The sequence below is a fragment of the Dermacentor variabilis genome, chromosome 1, assembly GCF_050947875.1.
Source record: "Dermacentor variabilis isolate Ectoservices chromosome 1, ASM5094787v1, whole genome shotgun sequence".
NCBI lineage: Eukaryota > Metazoa > Arthropoda > Arachnida > Ixodida > Ixodidae > Dermacentor > Dermacentor variabilis.
The window spans coordinates 73,241,002-73,256,371 of NC_134568.1; the positions used below are offsets into that span (position 1 = coordinate 73,241,002).

General features: G+C 46.1%; 1 protein-coding gene across 1 annotated transcript in view; it reads left to right on the forward strand.

The window, feature by feature from the left end:
• The window catches only part of LOC142579340 (acyl-CoA Delta-9 desaturase-like), a 43,695-nt gene that overhangs the window by 12,887 nt on the left and 15,438 nt on the right, over positions 1-15,370 (forward strand). The window contains exon 2 of the mRNA XM_075689424.1: positions 14,451-14,691. Within this exon, the coding sequence (XP_075545539.1) occupies positions 14,451-14,691 (241 nt within the window). The remainder of the gene's footprint in view (positions 1-14,450; positions 14,692-15,370) is intronic.

A 15,370-nucleotide genomic window follows, 5' to 3' on the forward strand; every position in this document is an offset into this window, starting at 1 on the left:
TTTTTCCACTGTTGCATGTTGGTTAACTTGATCCGTTAGGCGGTACCGAAAAGCTTGCCAGTTGGTTAGTCTGCTGTAACGCCTGATATCATAGTGCATGCTAGGGTGGTTAACAAGGATGGGAAAATGATCACTTCCGCGCGTTTCCATATGTGTTGTCCATCCCACACCATTCACTAGATCATGTGAACACAGGGTAACATCTATGCAGCTTGAGTAATTATATCCACGAAGGAATGTTGGCGACCCATCATTTAAAACATTCAAGTTGCATTTATCTATGGCGCACTCAATAACATTACCCCGTGCATCACAATGATCACTGCCCCAGATGATGTTGTGTGCGTTGAAGTCGCCACATATAAATACATTAGAATGAGCTATATTGAAGATATCCACTAACGCTTCTACTGAAACCCGGTTTGAAGGTTGTAGATATAGATTAATCACTGTTATACAGAGCTTGCCAAAGGATACTTTACATGCGATGAATTCCGGGAAGTCTGAATCACTGGACTGAATTTGATAAGATGGTAGGTCCTTTCTGACGCACAGGAGCACTCTGCTAACATTACCTTGACGAGAAGTCTTATATATCACATAATTCGAGAGGCGAAAGTCGTCAGTGATTCCCGCCTCTTGAATGCAAAGTATTGGGAAGTTGTATTGTACAAGCAGTTTACGAAAGTCAGCGCACTTTCTTCGAAGACTGTTGGCATTCCACTGAAATATGGAGACATTTTTGTAGCGGTTATTCATGTAGTGCCTGCCGCAGTTTCGGCCCGGATTGTTGACACAACAGTGCTTCTAGAGGCAACAAGGCTTTTACTTCTGGTAGGTTGTTTGCTTCCGGCAAAGCAGATAGGATTGCCTTAAGAGCTGCGAAAAGCATCGGCAAAATCAGTTGTGTCACCGATGCTGTGGTATGTTCGCTATTAGCTGGTGTTACTTCTGCAGTAGATGCGTAAGGTCGCTGAGAGAAATGTGTGCGAGAACAGGAGCTTTCTTGTGCATTACTTTCTGCCTGTTGTCCTGTGGTTTTCCGTAGCACTGATGCATAAGACTGGGCGCTTGACTCTGATCCTCTTGATTGGTCTCTTGATTGCACTGTTGGTTGTTCTCTAGAGGAGGGATATCTTGTTGGTGCTCTTGGCTGTGGTGGTTCCTGTGCCCGCTGAGGTGGGTGATCTGGCACTGGATGCACAATCTCGAGGTTTGGTGCGGGTTCATTGCGTCGCGGTTGTCTTCCATGAATTAGTTCATGTCGACGCATTTTTGCCGCTGCTTTTTTCTGTGGGCAGCCTGAGAAGGAGGCGGCATGGTTCCCCGCACAGTTTGCACATTTAGGTTGAAGAAGTGACTTGCACTCCTTGTGGTCATGGTCTTCTGAGCAGATTTTGCATCGACGTGTGCTACGGCAGGTTTTCGCCATGTGCCCAAATCTCTGGCAATTATAGCAGCGAAGTGCGGGTCCTAGGTATTCCTCGACAGGGTGACTGGTGAAACCCAAGTAAATTCTTCCAGGAATAGGGCGGTCGTCTCTGAAAGTCAGGATTACCGTGTGAAGTGGATATGACTTCACTGCTCCATCTTCTTGGCGGGAATACCTTATCTGTCTGCGTGCTGATATAACTCCTGCGTCTTTCAAGAAGTCTAGGAGTTGATCGTCTGTGTACTGCAGAGGCACATGTTTCACTTTCCCAACGTTTCGCGTGTACGACTGTGGGATGAATGGCTTGACTTCCAGGCCGCCTACACTTGAGAGCATCAAAAGGCGTTTCGCCGATGCTAAGGAAGCAACGCTGACACTGAAACTTCCATCTCTGGTCGTCCTGAAAGACTGTACTTTTTCTTTGGCAGCAGAAACTATTTCGGCAGACACTCGGTTTGGATTTACTTGCCAAAAAGTAGCACCTTCACTTGTTGGGCGAAAGACAACCGGAATGCCTTCGGCTCGCTTTTTCTTATACGTGACCACAGTAAATGGTGCATCTTCACCCATCTCTTCTTCATCACTTAGCTCATAAGTCGATGTTCTATCATCGTACTTGCTGTCTTCTAGGCGAGGTTTCTTGGTCTCGGCCTCACCATCAGCCATCATTCCTGAATTCGCTGAAGTTAATTCTGAGTTGGGGAGAACCAAACGTGCCGGCTTTATGAAGCTCTGTGACGCTTGCAAGGCTCCAGGCTTTTCATTACGGCCCGTAGCGTCATTCATATGGCTTGTTACGTTTGGACGAGCATAAGGCTCGTGACGACGTTCTCGGCTTCCGACCACCGTAGCGGCAGGGTAATAGTCAGGTCTTCAAAAAAGAAATGTCGTACCTGTAAGGCGCCTGGCTCGTTGAATCTTCACCCGATGTCTTGTTAATCAATCGTCGTCAAAGGATCTCCCACATAAACAACCACTTACTACAGATTGTTTTTAACCCTGTCTAAGAATCTGCGATGAAAGGCCTACTTTTTAGGGCTTTCGTTTGTCTCGATGAACTGTCGAATAATTCATTAGTGGCTAAGTCGCGGTTACCTTTTTTAAACCAGGTTATCCTGCTCAACCCTGCAAGCTTAGCGTGCCATCTAGAAGTGTTTGTGCTCACCTAAAGATAGCTCTTGAAGTAGCTCGTGTTCGTGAAGAGTAAGGTATCTAGTACGCAGTGATCATTGTTCATAAACACCCTCAACATTGGCGATATGACATCTGACACCTACACACTCCCGCAAAGGGGCATCCCGCAAGGAGCAGTGCTCTCACCAACACTGTTGAACTTAGCACTGTGTCGCATACACAGAGCTTTACTCCCTATACCAGACATGCGTTACACACTGTGCACCGATGACTTAACCATATGGATCAACAAAGGCTCTCGGGGGAAAATTAAGGACACCTTGCAACGCGCACTAGATGTAGCCCAAGCGGCAGCTGCGAGCATTGGCTTGGAATGTTGCCCGGAAATGTCGCAGCTGCTTCTTGGGCAACACCACGCGCTGGAGACCCCCCTTCACCCTCCATCACCATACCCAACAAAGGAAAATACCTTCCCCAAAGACATATATGAAAGTAATAGGCATACACGAGGGCATTGCGCGACTGTTCAGCACTTGCTAAAACAGAGTGAAAAGGTCTTGAACATGACGCGGCGCATTTTGCAATCGCCAGCGTGGGCTTCATGAGACAGACATGCTGCGGCTGCGTGACGCCTTACTCCTGTCTCGCCTCCGCTATCACGCACCACACATTAGACTCACAAAGGCACAGTACAACAAGCTCGGCACCCTCGTAAGCAAAGCCACCAAACTTGCAATAGGAGTGCCGACCAGCACAAGCACGGAGCTCGTAGACAAGGCAGGTAACCATAACACCTTATAGAAGAGTTTATAAGCATACACAAACGTGGGCAGAGTATCAGATTGAACAGGTGTACCACATCAGGCAGAAGGAGAATCCTGCAAACGCTGGGTTTCAAACCCAACGACACCCCACCGCCTGCTACAAGCACGCTCGGCAAAAATGCCCGAGCACAGCTCACAATAGCCCCCATACCAAGGCACATGGACCCCCAATAAAGCAAAGAACACAGCGCACACCGCATCACGTACTACAACGAGTACTTTCAACAAGCCAACATCCACGCCTTCCTGTACACCACAACAACGCAGCAGCCATAGCCGTTACCGATCGCGACCCTACGATCACTCACACGCAAACCATAAAAAACAGGGAACCGCAGTGAGCTAAGCTTGCTGCAATCATCAGGGCAATTGAACTCACCCTAGTCACCGCGAAGAAATAAATCATACTTACAGATTCGACCAACGCTTGGCGGATACTTCAGAGCGGACAACTTCCCAAAGATTAGTGTTAGGCAATCCACAAACACCTGCACCGGCCCACTGATGTGATCTGGATACCGGGACACGCGGGAATGGAGGGCAATGGACGGGCTAACCTGCTCACCCGAGAAATCCTGCGCCGGGCTCCCTCCCTCCCCTGCACAGGTCGATTTTCTCACAAGGCTGCCGCAATGCCCACACTAGCACCGTGCAGAGAAGAAAGAAGGCAATTTTCAACTCTCTGCCCGCACCTCCCCAGACAGGGCACATTAATTCGCCAAGCACTAACACCCTGCATACGCCATCTAGACAATACCTTATATGGGGACAAGTAACAGAACCTCTGCCACATTGCACCATCTGTGACGGTTACTCAAACACTCCGCACATACTATGGCACTGCGGGCCTCCAGTCGTTCCCAGCGCTTCCCCACGGCTTCTTCCTCACCCTACCCCCTACAGACGAGTGGCTGACAGCAGCCAACACACGACGACCAAGCGACCCTGGCTGCCTACGTCGACTTTGCATTGGTGCAGGCGACCAGCGGGCTCCTGGAGTGAGGGAGTTCATCGCGCAATTCTTTTCTCACTAGATAAACTTTATTACTACTACTACATTGTTAATAAATCCTATTTCATAAAGTATAGCAATTCAGGCTGCATGGCTGCGGTCACAGAAAACAAAAAGTACAAAATAAAACGGGCTGGTTTTCAAACGCGCAGTCGCGTAACATTTCTAAGTCTCAGTTTAATTATATAGGCTAATACTCCAACTTACACGAGTCGTCTTTTCTGGCAACTCCTAAAATGCAAACATTGTTAAGGATAAAAGAGCGCAACAGGGAAGGAAGAGAGCAAGATGAAAAAGAAACACGATCCCTCTATGTCGTGTATATTGCACAATATTATTCTTGACAATGCTGCACCAAATGGCCTACGCTTCTACGCTACTGAAACGTAAACACATTGCACAAAAGTGAGCTTCAAATCGTTGAAATGCCCGATTTTCGGTAACGAAAATCGAGAAAAACAAAGGGCCCTCTGTAAAGAATGGCGACGTTTCCCAGACTGTCTCAAGGTCCTGTTGATATCTTGGTGGAGATAAAATGACTGTGAACGAGGAAGAAAACTGGCGTGCTGCCTATAAATGGGAACAAGCTTGTTAGCCAACATGAAAATATATTTCATATCAATATACCCACCGAGAGTTGACGGTTATAGGGAAACTACTTCTAAAATAATTCATTCGTTACTTTACAGGACGTCATGCCCCGGAGGTTAACACAACTATTTAAAATAGGAAATTATTTTGTGAGTAGCTGGAATAAGGATTTCAGGCAACACCTAATATACCGTTACTCATTCTTACAAATTTACTTTCACACATTAAAAATTATAGGGTTTTGCGAGCCAGAACCACGATTTGATTATGAGGCACGCCGAAGAGGGGGAATCTGGATAACCTTCGGTTACTTAATATACACCTAAATCTGAGTACACGGATGTTATCGCATTTCGCCCCCATCAAAATGCGCCCGCCGTGGCCGGTATTCGATCCTGCGACCTCTTGCTCAGCAGCCCAACACCACAACCACTAAGCAACCACGGCGTGTGTCTTTCATAAATATATACATGATTCTATATTGTCCGGCCCTCGAGGCAACTACTGGTCGCCAAGCCAGCCCGCTGGTCAAAACTTTTCGAGACCCCCGTATTAGAATATGTACGCATGCCTTGAAATCCTATTTAACAACCCTTACCAGCTTCAATCACGCAAGCCAGTGCTTTGAGACACTTGGCACGTGGGTCGCGTCGTAACAGTTGACTCATAAAAGTCAGGACACGTGCTGATGACAATGCCAATAAAACAGTAGATTACAATGAAAATAGAAGTTTTACGTCTGCAAAAGATGATGCAATTGTGCAGTAGTTCGTTTGAAGTCAGATATGCTGAACCCAAATTCTACAGGGCCACAGGGACAAAAAATTGAGTCACCTTAGAATACGCCAAAGACGGTGAAGGCAAAATCCTGCGCGCTCACGAGACATTTATTAAATTACTTGACATTCTCATTGCAATGCGTTGTTACTTCTTATTACTAGCTTTTTCTCACCAAAGGTCGTGGATCCGAGTGCCTTAATTAACTCTATATTAATTACCAGGGCCTTAATTAACTTCTCCTTAGCACCAGACGTTGTGGGTTCGACTTCCACTTAGGCTCGAGCGTTCGACTCCCACCGAAGGTCGTGGGTTTGAGTGCCTGAATCACCTCTATCTTAATTAACTTTGAGTTACTTTGGCGCGATGAGCGCCATCGGAGCCAGCTGTGGAAGAAGACAACGAACGCGCGAGCGCGTGTTTGCGCAAGGCGAGCTCACATGGCTTGTTGTACCGCACGCTGCGTCTTGCAGACCATCGGGGATATGAGCCGCTTAAGGCTGTCGGCTTAAAGCTTGCAGCAATTGGGACGCCGCGTTTAGTCAGGCTTTCTTTGTGGCCTCCGAAGGTGTAGGCGCTGCAGTCTGTGGTGGCCAATGAGACAAATCTAGCTGCGATTTGGAGGTCCCGTTTAGTGAAGCTTTCTTTCCGGCGTACGAATGTTCCCAGGTAGGAGAACGGACCGCTCATATATGCAGCTTGTAAAGAAAACCTAAGCAATAGAAATCTCAGAGTGATCACTACAGATAGTAAATGAAGGTGCCTTCAGCAATACGCGTTGTGACGGTACATTGCTTGAATGCCGACAGTCATTGTTAAATACGCTCTGCCGGAATTTCTCCTGTTTGCTTCTCAGACTCCAGACCGGTCACTGGACTAAGTCGGAACAGGCCTAGAACATTGAGGGAGACGGGCGATGTCTCATTTGCGCGCTTTGCGGCCGCTTTCGCTGCATCCACTCAGCCGAAGGTGTAGCTGTCGATATCATAATTGTCCTCTACGGCAATGCGCATGCGCACAAGATTACCTTACAAGTGGGACGCTTTATTTCTTCCCCACCGCTCATAATCATTACCGCTTTATGATTTTCTGTCTCGCTACCACTGCTGAATCTAAGGCTTAATCACCCTCCGACTTGCACCGCTGGCTTTTCCAGGCGCAGTACTTTTTCTAAGCTGACAATGGTGCTGATCGGCTCGTGCACGGACGAATCGGTAGAGCATATGGCTATGCATCCAGTACGGAATATTTGATTCAAGGGTCTTGCTGCAACACGTTTCACTGCAATAGGCACTTCCTGCTTCGCTACAATAGGCATACTTTTCTACGCTTCACTTTGTAGCAAAGTGGCCGGTGACGAACCGGGCTTGCGATACTATGAATGGGCTCGGCCAGAATTGCTACAATATATACGACAGCTTGGCTGAAGTGCTAGAAGCCACTTGTGCTTTTGTGATTACGCCAAAGCAATCGAGTCGCTATCTCGGTAGCCATGTTCTGACATTCTGCGCTGGCTTGAACAAGTCATAGTAAGGCAGTATAACTTAGTTGTCTGTATCAAGATTAAAAATATCGTTTGACCACTCACCGAGATCCATCGTATTTCTTTTTAAATTTTAATTTTAAGCATAAGTTGCTGGTGCATAGTATAGGAACAAATTCACTTAAAATGGTGGACGTAATAAAGTTGCCGCACGTTTTTTGTTACGATTCCGAAGAGTGGAATAAACCTTTACTGCGTTTTCCGTGAACGAAAAGACACACGCACACACAAGAAAAACGCGTGTTTAGAGTAAGTGAATATGGACGTGCCTTGCTGCCCTACTAAGTGACGACATAACAATGCCGCAAGGCTAGCGACCATGCAGTGCCCGTGCAACACGCACAATATTCTTTTTTTTTCGCACTTTGCGTCATAATAAAGGCAAGGCGACTACTTTTTTACTTCTGGAAAAGCAAGTACATGCACGTACCACGTGCATGCGTGATTAACACCGTCCAAGGTTTGCGGTAATTACATATGTACGTCACGCAGAGCACAGCTTTGCGGTATTATGCGTTGGCAGCGACATACAAAGTGACCATGAAGAATACAGTTAACCTCGTAAAAGAGAAGTGAAATTCGATACAATAGGCCAAAGGAAGGGAATATTTATGCGGCTTACTACACCAGACTAGTCGGAGTCAGGCACTTGTGCAAACAAAGAGCTTTTGAGCCTTTCTCAAGAGGTACACCTACAACAAGAGGATGTGCTGCCTATGAATGCGTTGCCAAAGTATTAAACAGTCTGTTTGCAAGTCACATGAAAGATCAGTCAGGAGACCGTGAGTTCCTTTAGTAAACAAATTAAAGCTTCCTGCAAAAATTCTTTGTATCGGTGCTTTTTTTTTTTCAAAGTTAATAGTACTTGCTATAAGGACGCACGGTATACGCTTGAAGGCGGTTGCTGGAAGCTCACACCGTGTAGCAGTATCACTGAAGAGTGCCAGAGAAAAGCTTTACTGCCACGCGAAAGAACGCGCACTATAACGGCGCTATTGCTTTTCAAAACGTCCTAAAAATCTAACAGCCGCAGCAGCTGTGGCCTTGCCATCGAAAAATGCAATCTGGAACTCGAACCAGGGAGGCCTGCAGGAGTCGAGAACCCAGAATTGCGAACAAGAGAACCTCCACACGCTCTCATTAGCAGTTTTTTTTTTTGTTCGGTAATCGGCAGTCTGCTATGAGCAGTCACTAAGTTGTGATGAAGAGAAAAACAGGTCAGTAAGCTAGACACTGGTGTTGAAAAAGCAGTCCGCCGGGTTGCAACTCCTCATAAGATCCCGCTCGTAAGTTGCTGCTAATGTTTGGAACAACTGGTTAAAGTAAAATATTCACACATCAATGCGTGTTTGTGTATCGATTCTACATGCTCCTAGCGCTTTAAGTGGTTTGTGCATTAGGATGCGCTTTGTCTTTTCTATGATATTGCTGCGTCTCATAATTGTTCTGTATTAGCGTGTGTTTTCTGAAATTCAACATTCCAAATGCTGCTAATGACTGTCGAGTGTATGAGAGAGAGACAGAGGAAAGGGGAAAGGCAGGGAGGTTAACCAGAGGAGAAGATCCGGCCTGCTACCCTACGCACTGCAAATATGCGCCAGTGTCGTGTTCTTCTTTCCCTTAGTTCTCGTCTGTCTTGCGCTGTTAATTTCCGAGACATGCATCATCACCAACTCGCCCAAGTTTCTCTTCTAATAAATATGTAAATTTGTGTGTTTGTGCAACTTTATTGTATTTCACCAACATTTTGTATTGGTGCAGTGCCTTTGTAGGGTGGCATGGCTTCACCAAGCACTCTTAGGTCTTTAGCCATCTCTCCTGAGGCAAGTTGTAGATTGTCATAAATAAACGAATAATGAAAGAAAGAAAGAAAGTTGTGAGGTGTGATCACAGTATACCCGGGAGAAATGTGCAAATAAGGGCTGGGCATCGATAAAAAAAGATGTACCCAATATAATAGGAACCTTCTACTTAATTAATCACTCTTGCAGATTTACGTAACTATAGGTGGTTAAAATAATCTAGTCGTTCATATAGGGCGTCCCCAATATTATGCACCAAGATTTAAAAAAAAATTTAGCAGCTATGGTGTTGGGGTGGTAACCACGAGGTCATGGGATCGAATCCCGGCCACGGTGGCCACATTTCTATAGGGGCGAAATGGGAAAGCACCCGTGTACTTTGATTTACGTGCATGTTAAAGAACTCCAGGTGGTACAGATCTCGGCGGCGTGCCTCAACAGCAGACCGTTGTTTTGGCACGTACAATCACATAATCTAATTAATTTTAATTTCAATATTAAAAAAATGCAAATGCCTCGTAGATGGACAGAACCAAGATCATGTTGTTTGCCGTCGTTTGGTGATGCTGAGATAATTTTTTTGCATTCCTGCTAATGATATAATTGGTCTTAATTAATCAACTTCTCAAATATTATAGTTAGATTAAAAGTGTCAATGGTAGAATTGTAGAGCAACATGAAAAACTCGCGAATTAGCTTTCTGTTGCTCAGTAGGTACTACGTAACTTTGTTCTTTGCGAGAGTGAAAGAAGCCCGGGAATACAGGCAAAAGTGCTACGTGACTGGTCGCTCGAGGCACTTTGCGTTATACGCGGGCTTCTTTCACGCTCGCAAGAACACTTTTGTGTAGCACGTATTGAGCAACAGAAAGCTAATTCGCGAGTTTTTCATGTTGCTCTACAATTATACCATTGACACATTTAATCTAACTATAATATTTAAGAAGTTCATTAATAAAGACTCTTAAGAATAATTAAGACTCATTAATTAAGAATCATTAGCAGGAATGCAAAAAAAATTATCTGAGCATGACCAAACGACGGCAAACAACATTATCTTGGTTCTGTCCAGCTACGTCGCATGTGCATATTTTTAAAGTTTGGCTCAAGTTAAATGAAGCACCCTACATACATAAACTTCAAAAGGAAAAGAAAGCATGCAAAGAAAGTGGGCTACAAATCGCGCTCTTCGTATCACGTCTGCGAAACTTTCAGTTGGTGGACACGTAAATCATATTAAACTACTCAGACGCAATCATAAGTCCGGCCGCGGATGCAAATAGGTTGCTTAACATTCTTTGGCAGTCTCATTACGATCCGTGCGAGCCTTCTTGGCATGTTACCGGGTATTTGTTCAGAAACCTCGTACAAGCCGCTGAAAGACAAAATAGTTGCAGCGTACTAGCACATCCTGCAGCAGAGACCTCTCCGTATTCTCCTTTTCTCCACCCCCAGTGTAGGGTAGCAAACCGGGCGCTCGTCTGGTTGACCTCTCTGCCTTTCCTGTCCTTGCTGCCTCTCTCCTCCGCTAGTCCGATGCGCAGCGCGCGTGGGTGGCTTTCATCCTTAGAGAAACGCAGGCACAGTCATAGCCGGAACAATTGTCGCTCAGTCGGTCTTTCCATATGTCGCTGCGGAACAAGTCAAGTGGAGACGTCGATGCCGACGCTTGCCTGATTTTGATCGTGTGAGCCCAGCCGACTAATCGGGACAGAAAAAAATAATCGAGGTTATTCAAGCGCTAATCGACAGATTTCCTAGACCTTATGCAAAGTGAATCAGCCTACTATAATTACAGCTTCTAAGAAAAATAACATGGCAATTAACAAATTTCAGGTAACTAATCACTGAGCCGTCTTATTACCATCTCTCTCGATGTGTTTCACATTATATACTGTGCATACCGAGACAAAAGGCTGGTATGATGTTTGTTTAATAAATAAATGGCTACATTATCTAAGACAACATGTATTTGAGGGTCACGAGAGAAAATTAAATTGCCCCTTAATATATTTTCCTCCGATCTCTCTCTCTCTCCTGCAAGGCGGTTGTCTTGAAACGTTGTTTAAATGTTCGTTGTAAAGGGCAGACACCATTGCACAAAATGTCTTCTGTGCTATGAAAATGACAACAGTTCACATCTACGCCCGCTATATGTAGTGCTAGTCAAGGCAAGTACTGGAGATACGTATGCCGACTTTTTTCGATCAACCGGAGACGCAGTAGGGCATGAGTAGGCATGAGATATAGGCGCCAATAAACATGTTTTTGCACTGAAATAAGTTCGTTGAAGCGGAGTTATGTCGACACACAGCCCATGGGAGGAAGGTCAAATTGCAATTGCACATAGTTTCGCTTTACGATTTTCTCCTTTCTGACCCTAAAGACAAACATCGCCACTATCACGATCAGGTATAAATTGAAAGAAAGGCTTACGTTTATATACACTCGCATAAGTCTATTTCGTAATGCTTACGTTCGCGACGAACATACGAGACTGCTGTTTATTTTAAGTCTTGTCTATATGAAAAAGATGTGTGGGGTTTTACATGCGAAATCCAGGATATCATTATGAGACACACCCGTAGGAGGGGACCACGGATTAATTCTAACCACCTGGGCTTCTTTAACGCGCACCAATTGCACGGTCCGCGGGCGTTTTTGCATACCGACCCCACCGAAATGTAGCCGCCGCGGCCGGTATTCGATCGCGCGTTCTCGGGCTTCGCAGCGCACACCAAAGCCATTACGCCACCACGGAGAGTCTTAGATTTCACTCTAAATGCCGTCAGCAATGCCGTTGTCGTCACAACGACCACAATATAGCCAGCGGGTCCACAGCTTAACGGTGCTTCTCTGAGTGATATTGTGATGATCAAATGCTTCGGTATTACACCCGCGAGGAATATGAAAGAGAACACCGAATTATTTTCGAGCAAACATAATTTGGGAAGTACGGTTTCAGCCCTGACGTCTGAAATAGATGTTGAAATGCTATGATGTGGTGAACGCAAATTTGGTAGTTCTCTTTGGTAGCTGTCTCGAGGCTTCGGCGCATCTGCTATGCGAACCGTGTGAGTGATTTATCCAGAGGAAGCAAAGGCGCCCTACACATTCTCTTGAAAAATGCACTAAGCATGCAAGCTATAGTGAGGAATAAATGGTGCATATATAAAAGCAAGAAAGGTTAACTACAAATATTTTGGTTAACTACACCGCACAGGAGATAATGAAACAAAGCGAAGAAGAAAATGAAGTATATATCTAATCGGATAGGCACTGCTGCCAAACTTAATACGGGGCTCCCGAGTTTAAGGGTCCTGGCATCTATGACAGTTATGGCCAAGAACGTTCTGTGCGTTTCCCGTTCTATCGACAAAACAGGAACAATGAACCGTACAGGAAAAAAAAAAACAAGACCAATCATCTTTGACGATAAATGACTTTCACATGATTAATGGCTTGTGTATCGTTCCCTTTTTTTTTATCGCAATCACAATTAAACGGACGCTCGGGTCTGAATGATGTCATCGGAGGCGCTACCGCCGCCGTCTTCGTGCTGTCCCGCTATCGACGGCGCATGCGCTGCTTGCGCGCAGAGAGTTAGAGAGCCCCAGAGACGCGGAGTGATATTGGCTTGTAAAACGACGAAGCGAATTGGACGCACAGTCAAAGCCCCCCGCTCAATGGGCTCGGTGGTGGAGCCAGGGCAGCGTTTTACCTTCCGCTGCTGGCATAAGTGTTCCTGCTGAGCTGCTCTGCGCAGCACTGGTCTGAGCGGAACGGGCCGTAAACGCCAAGCTGGCGTCATCTAATATTTCCCTGGGTGCCAACGGTTTCCCGTCGGCCTCACATCGTGCACCGCGGAGATGCGACGCTCCTTATGACGCCAGCGACGTGAAGCGTCTGGTAGCTGCCAGGGCGCTTTTCCTTACGCCTAGCAGCAGCTGCCTTACGTGCAGCATCGCGCCAAGGTATATTGCACCCGCCTATCGTTATAGCATCGTCCAAGTAGGTCGAGCGCAACGATAAACCTCACTGGCGCTGCCAATGCGTCGCACTTTGGGCAAAACTGCCATTTTTTTTTTGCTTCTAGCAACGGCATAAACACATTCTTTAGGAAATCTTTCTGACGTTGACCATATTTTGAAAGAAGCGTTTATAGACAACATGTAGCGAACGCGCAATCCTATGTCGAGGAAGGAGAAATGCTGAGCTTGCTTAAACATCTGCACTAAGAAGAGGCGAAATCATATTCAGATTAGGAAAGTAGCTCTGTAAACTAAGGTAACAGGAGAGATCTTCAGTAAAAATTTTAGGCTTCAGAATTATAAGATGAAGCTAAATGGGTGCAATGTCGTTCAAACGTACCACTTTGAGAAAACATCTTTTGTCAATTAAATTGTGCACACTGCAGGACGCGTCGAAACATGTATTTTATTCTACTTGAATGAAAGCCCCCTCAGTTTCCCTTCCTCTCTCTTCGTTACAAGCCGTAAAGAAGAACGAAGAAACGAAATCACGCGTACAGCATTTGGTGTCAACAAAACGGCAGCTATTATCAGTATTACCATTATTCCTTCCAAAAGCAATCTCCAACATCCGGATGACCACGAAGTACAGGTAAAGGGCATGCAAGTATAGAATTGAAGGCCGAACAAATGCTCATCGCGTAAGGGCACCAGCCGAAGTAGCTCTCACGAAAGTGCCCGGCACTCCGGCATTACAACCGTTCACACCAAATAAAAATAGTCTCAATAGCAAAAAGGATAGTAACGGCTCAGCGCTGTGCAAGATATATAGAACAGTGTCTACATCCTTTTATTAAATCGCTTTACCTCCCGCCAACAACGCCGTTCAGTTCTTCGTTCGCCTTCAGCCGTGTACGTTACTGCTGGGGAAACAGATCCTCCCACTTCCTGGCCTCGCGGCCACGTGCCCCCTTCGTTGTTCAACTACGCCACTCGGTTGTCTCCAATTTCGAAGGCACATTGCGGACCCAGCGGCGGCAGCTTTGTAGGAGCAAGCGTTGTTTGTTTGCTTCTTTATTCCGGGCTATTAGCGTAATTACGGGCTGAGCTTGCGCACGAATACGTTTTGCATCCTCTTTAGTTCGTTTCCTTTTTTGTGAGTGTATTTTTGCTCAGATCCATCTCTATCACACATAACGCTTCTTCTCACTCGGAGCTCATAAACAGCTCAGGCTGTACGCAGGCAGTTGGGCTGAGTGTGCTTTGTAAATGGCTCCTGCAATTTAGTCACCTTGGCGAAACCGTTTAACAACTGTTCGCGTGCACGAGTATTCTAACAAGCGCGCTCCCTCGTCTACCTTGCAGAGCTCCGTAACGACCACCTCGGTGACAGAGAGGAAAAAGCACCTCGAGAACAATGATCATCAGGATGACCAGCAGCTGCCGGAGAACAGCAGCGACACCGAGAGTGAGGTGGTGTCCAAGGAGCCTTTCAAGATGGAAATCGTCTGGCGCAACGTGTTCCTCTTCATTGGGCTACACATTGGGGCCGCGTGTGGCATCTACTGTGTCATATTCACGGCCAAGTGGCAGACAAGCCTTTTGGGTGAGGACACAGGCGCATGGCTCACTCCTTCACCCCGCTCTGCTAAATCTCGGCTAAACACGCGCTTGGAAGAGACACGTGGTTGGACTCGACAACTCGAGTCACTTTCAGACAAAAGAAGCGCATTGTCACGTTCCAGTGACGATGAAGAACCAGGCAGTTCCAGAACTATGCTTGAATAATATATCTCTTTATTGGGCGAACTTGTGCCCAGAAGTGCAAACAAAACTCAAATCACATCACTGCGGCGAGTACGGTTGTAGGTCGTCGAATATGAACTTGCAAGTCAAACATCTCTGCTAATTGTGCGTGTATCACCGTACATTACCGATCAGTCGCTGGTCCCTCACGTACATTCGAGAATCTGCAAAACTATCCGCATCACGGGCATAATCTCATTAGACAAGAACCTTTCGGTATAGAATCGGCGACAACATTCCAGAAATTTGGAATACACTATGAGCGTCCTGTGCCAAGCGATAAATTTATAGGCTAATAGTGATCATTCGGAGGAAAACGTTCACTGTCAAAATGCAGGGCAATGGACGCGTGACAGTATCGGCAGGGGTACACACTGGCGAGCGGCACAAGCTTCTTGAATGTCCGACGGGCGCAGACGTTCCATGACTGCATGTCTGCGACAATTTGCAGGAGCTTGCGCTACAACCTAAACCTGAAT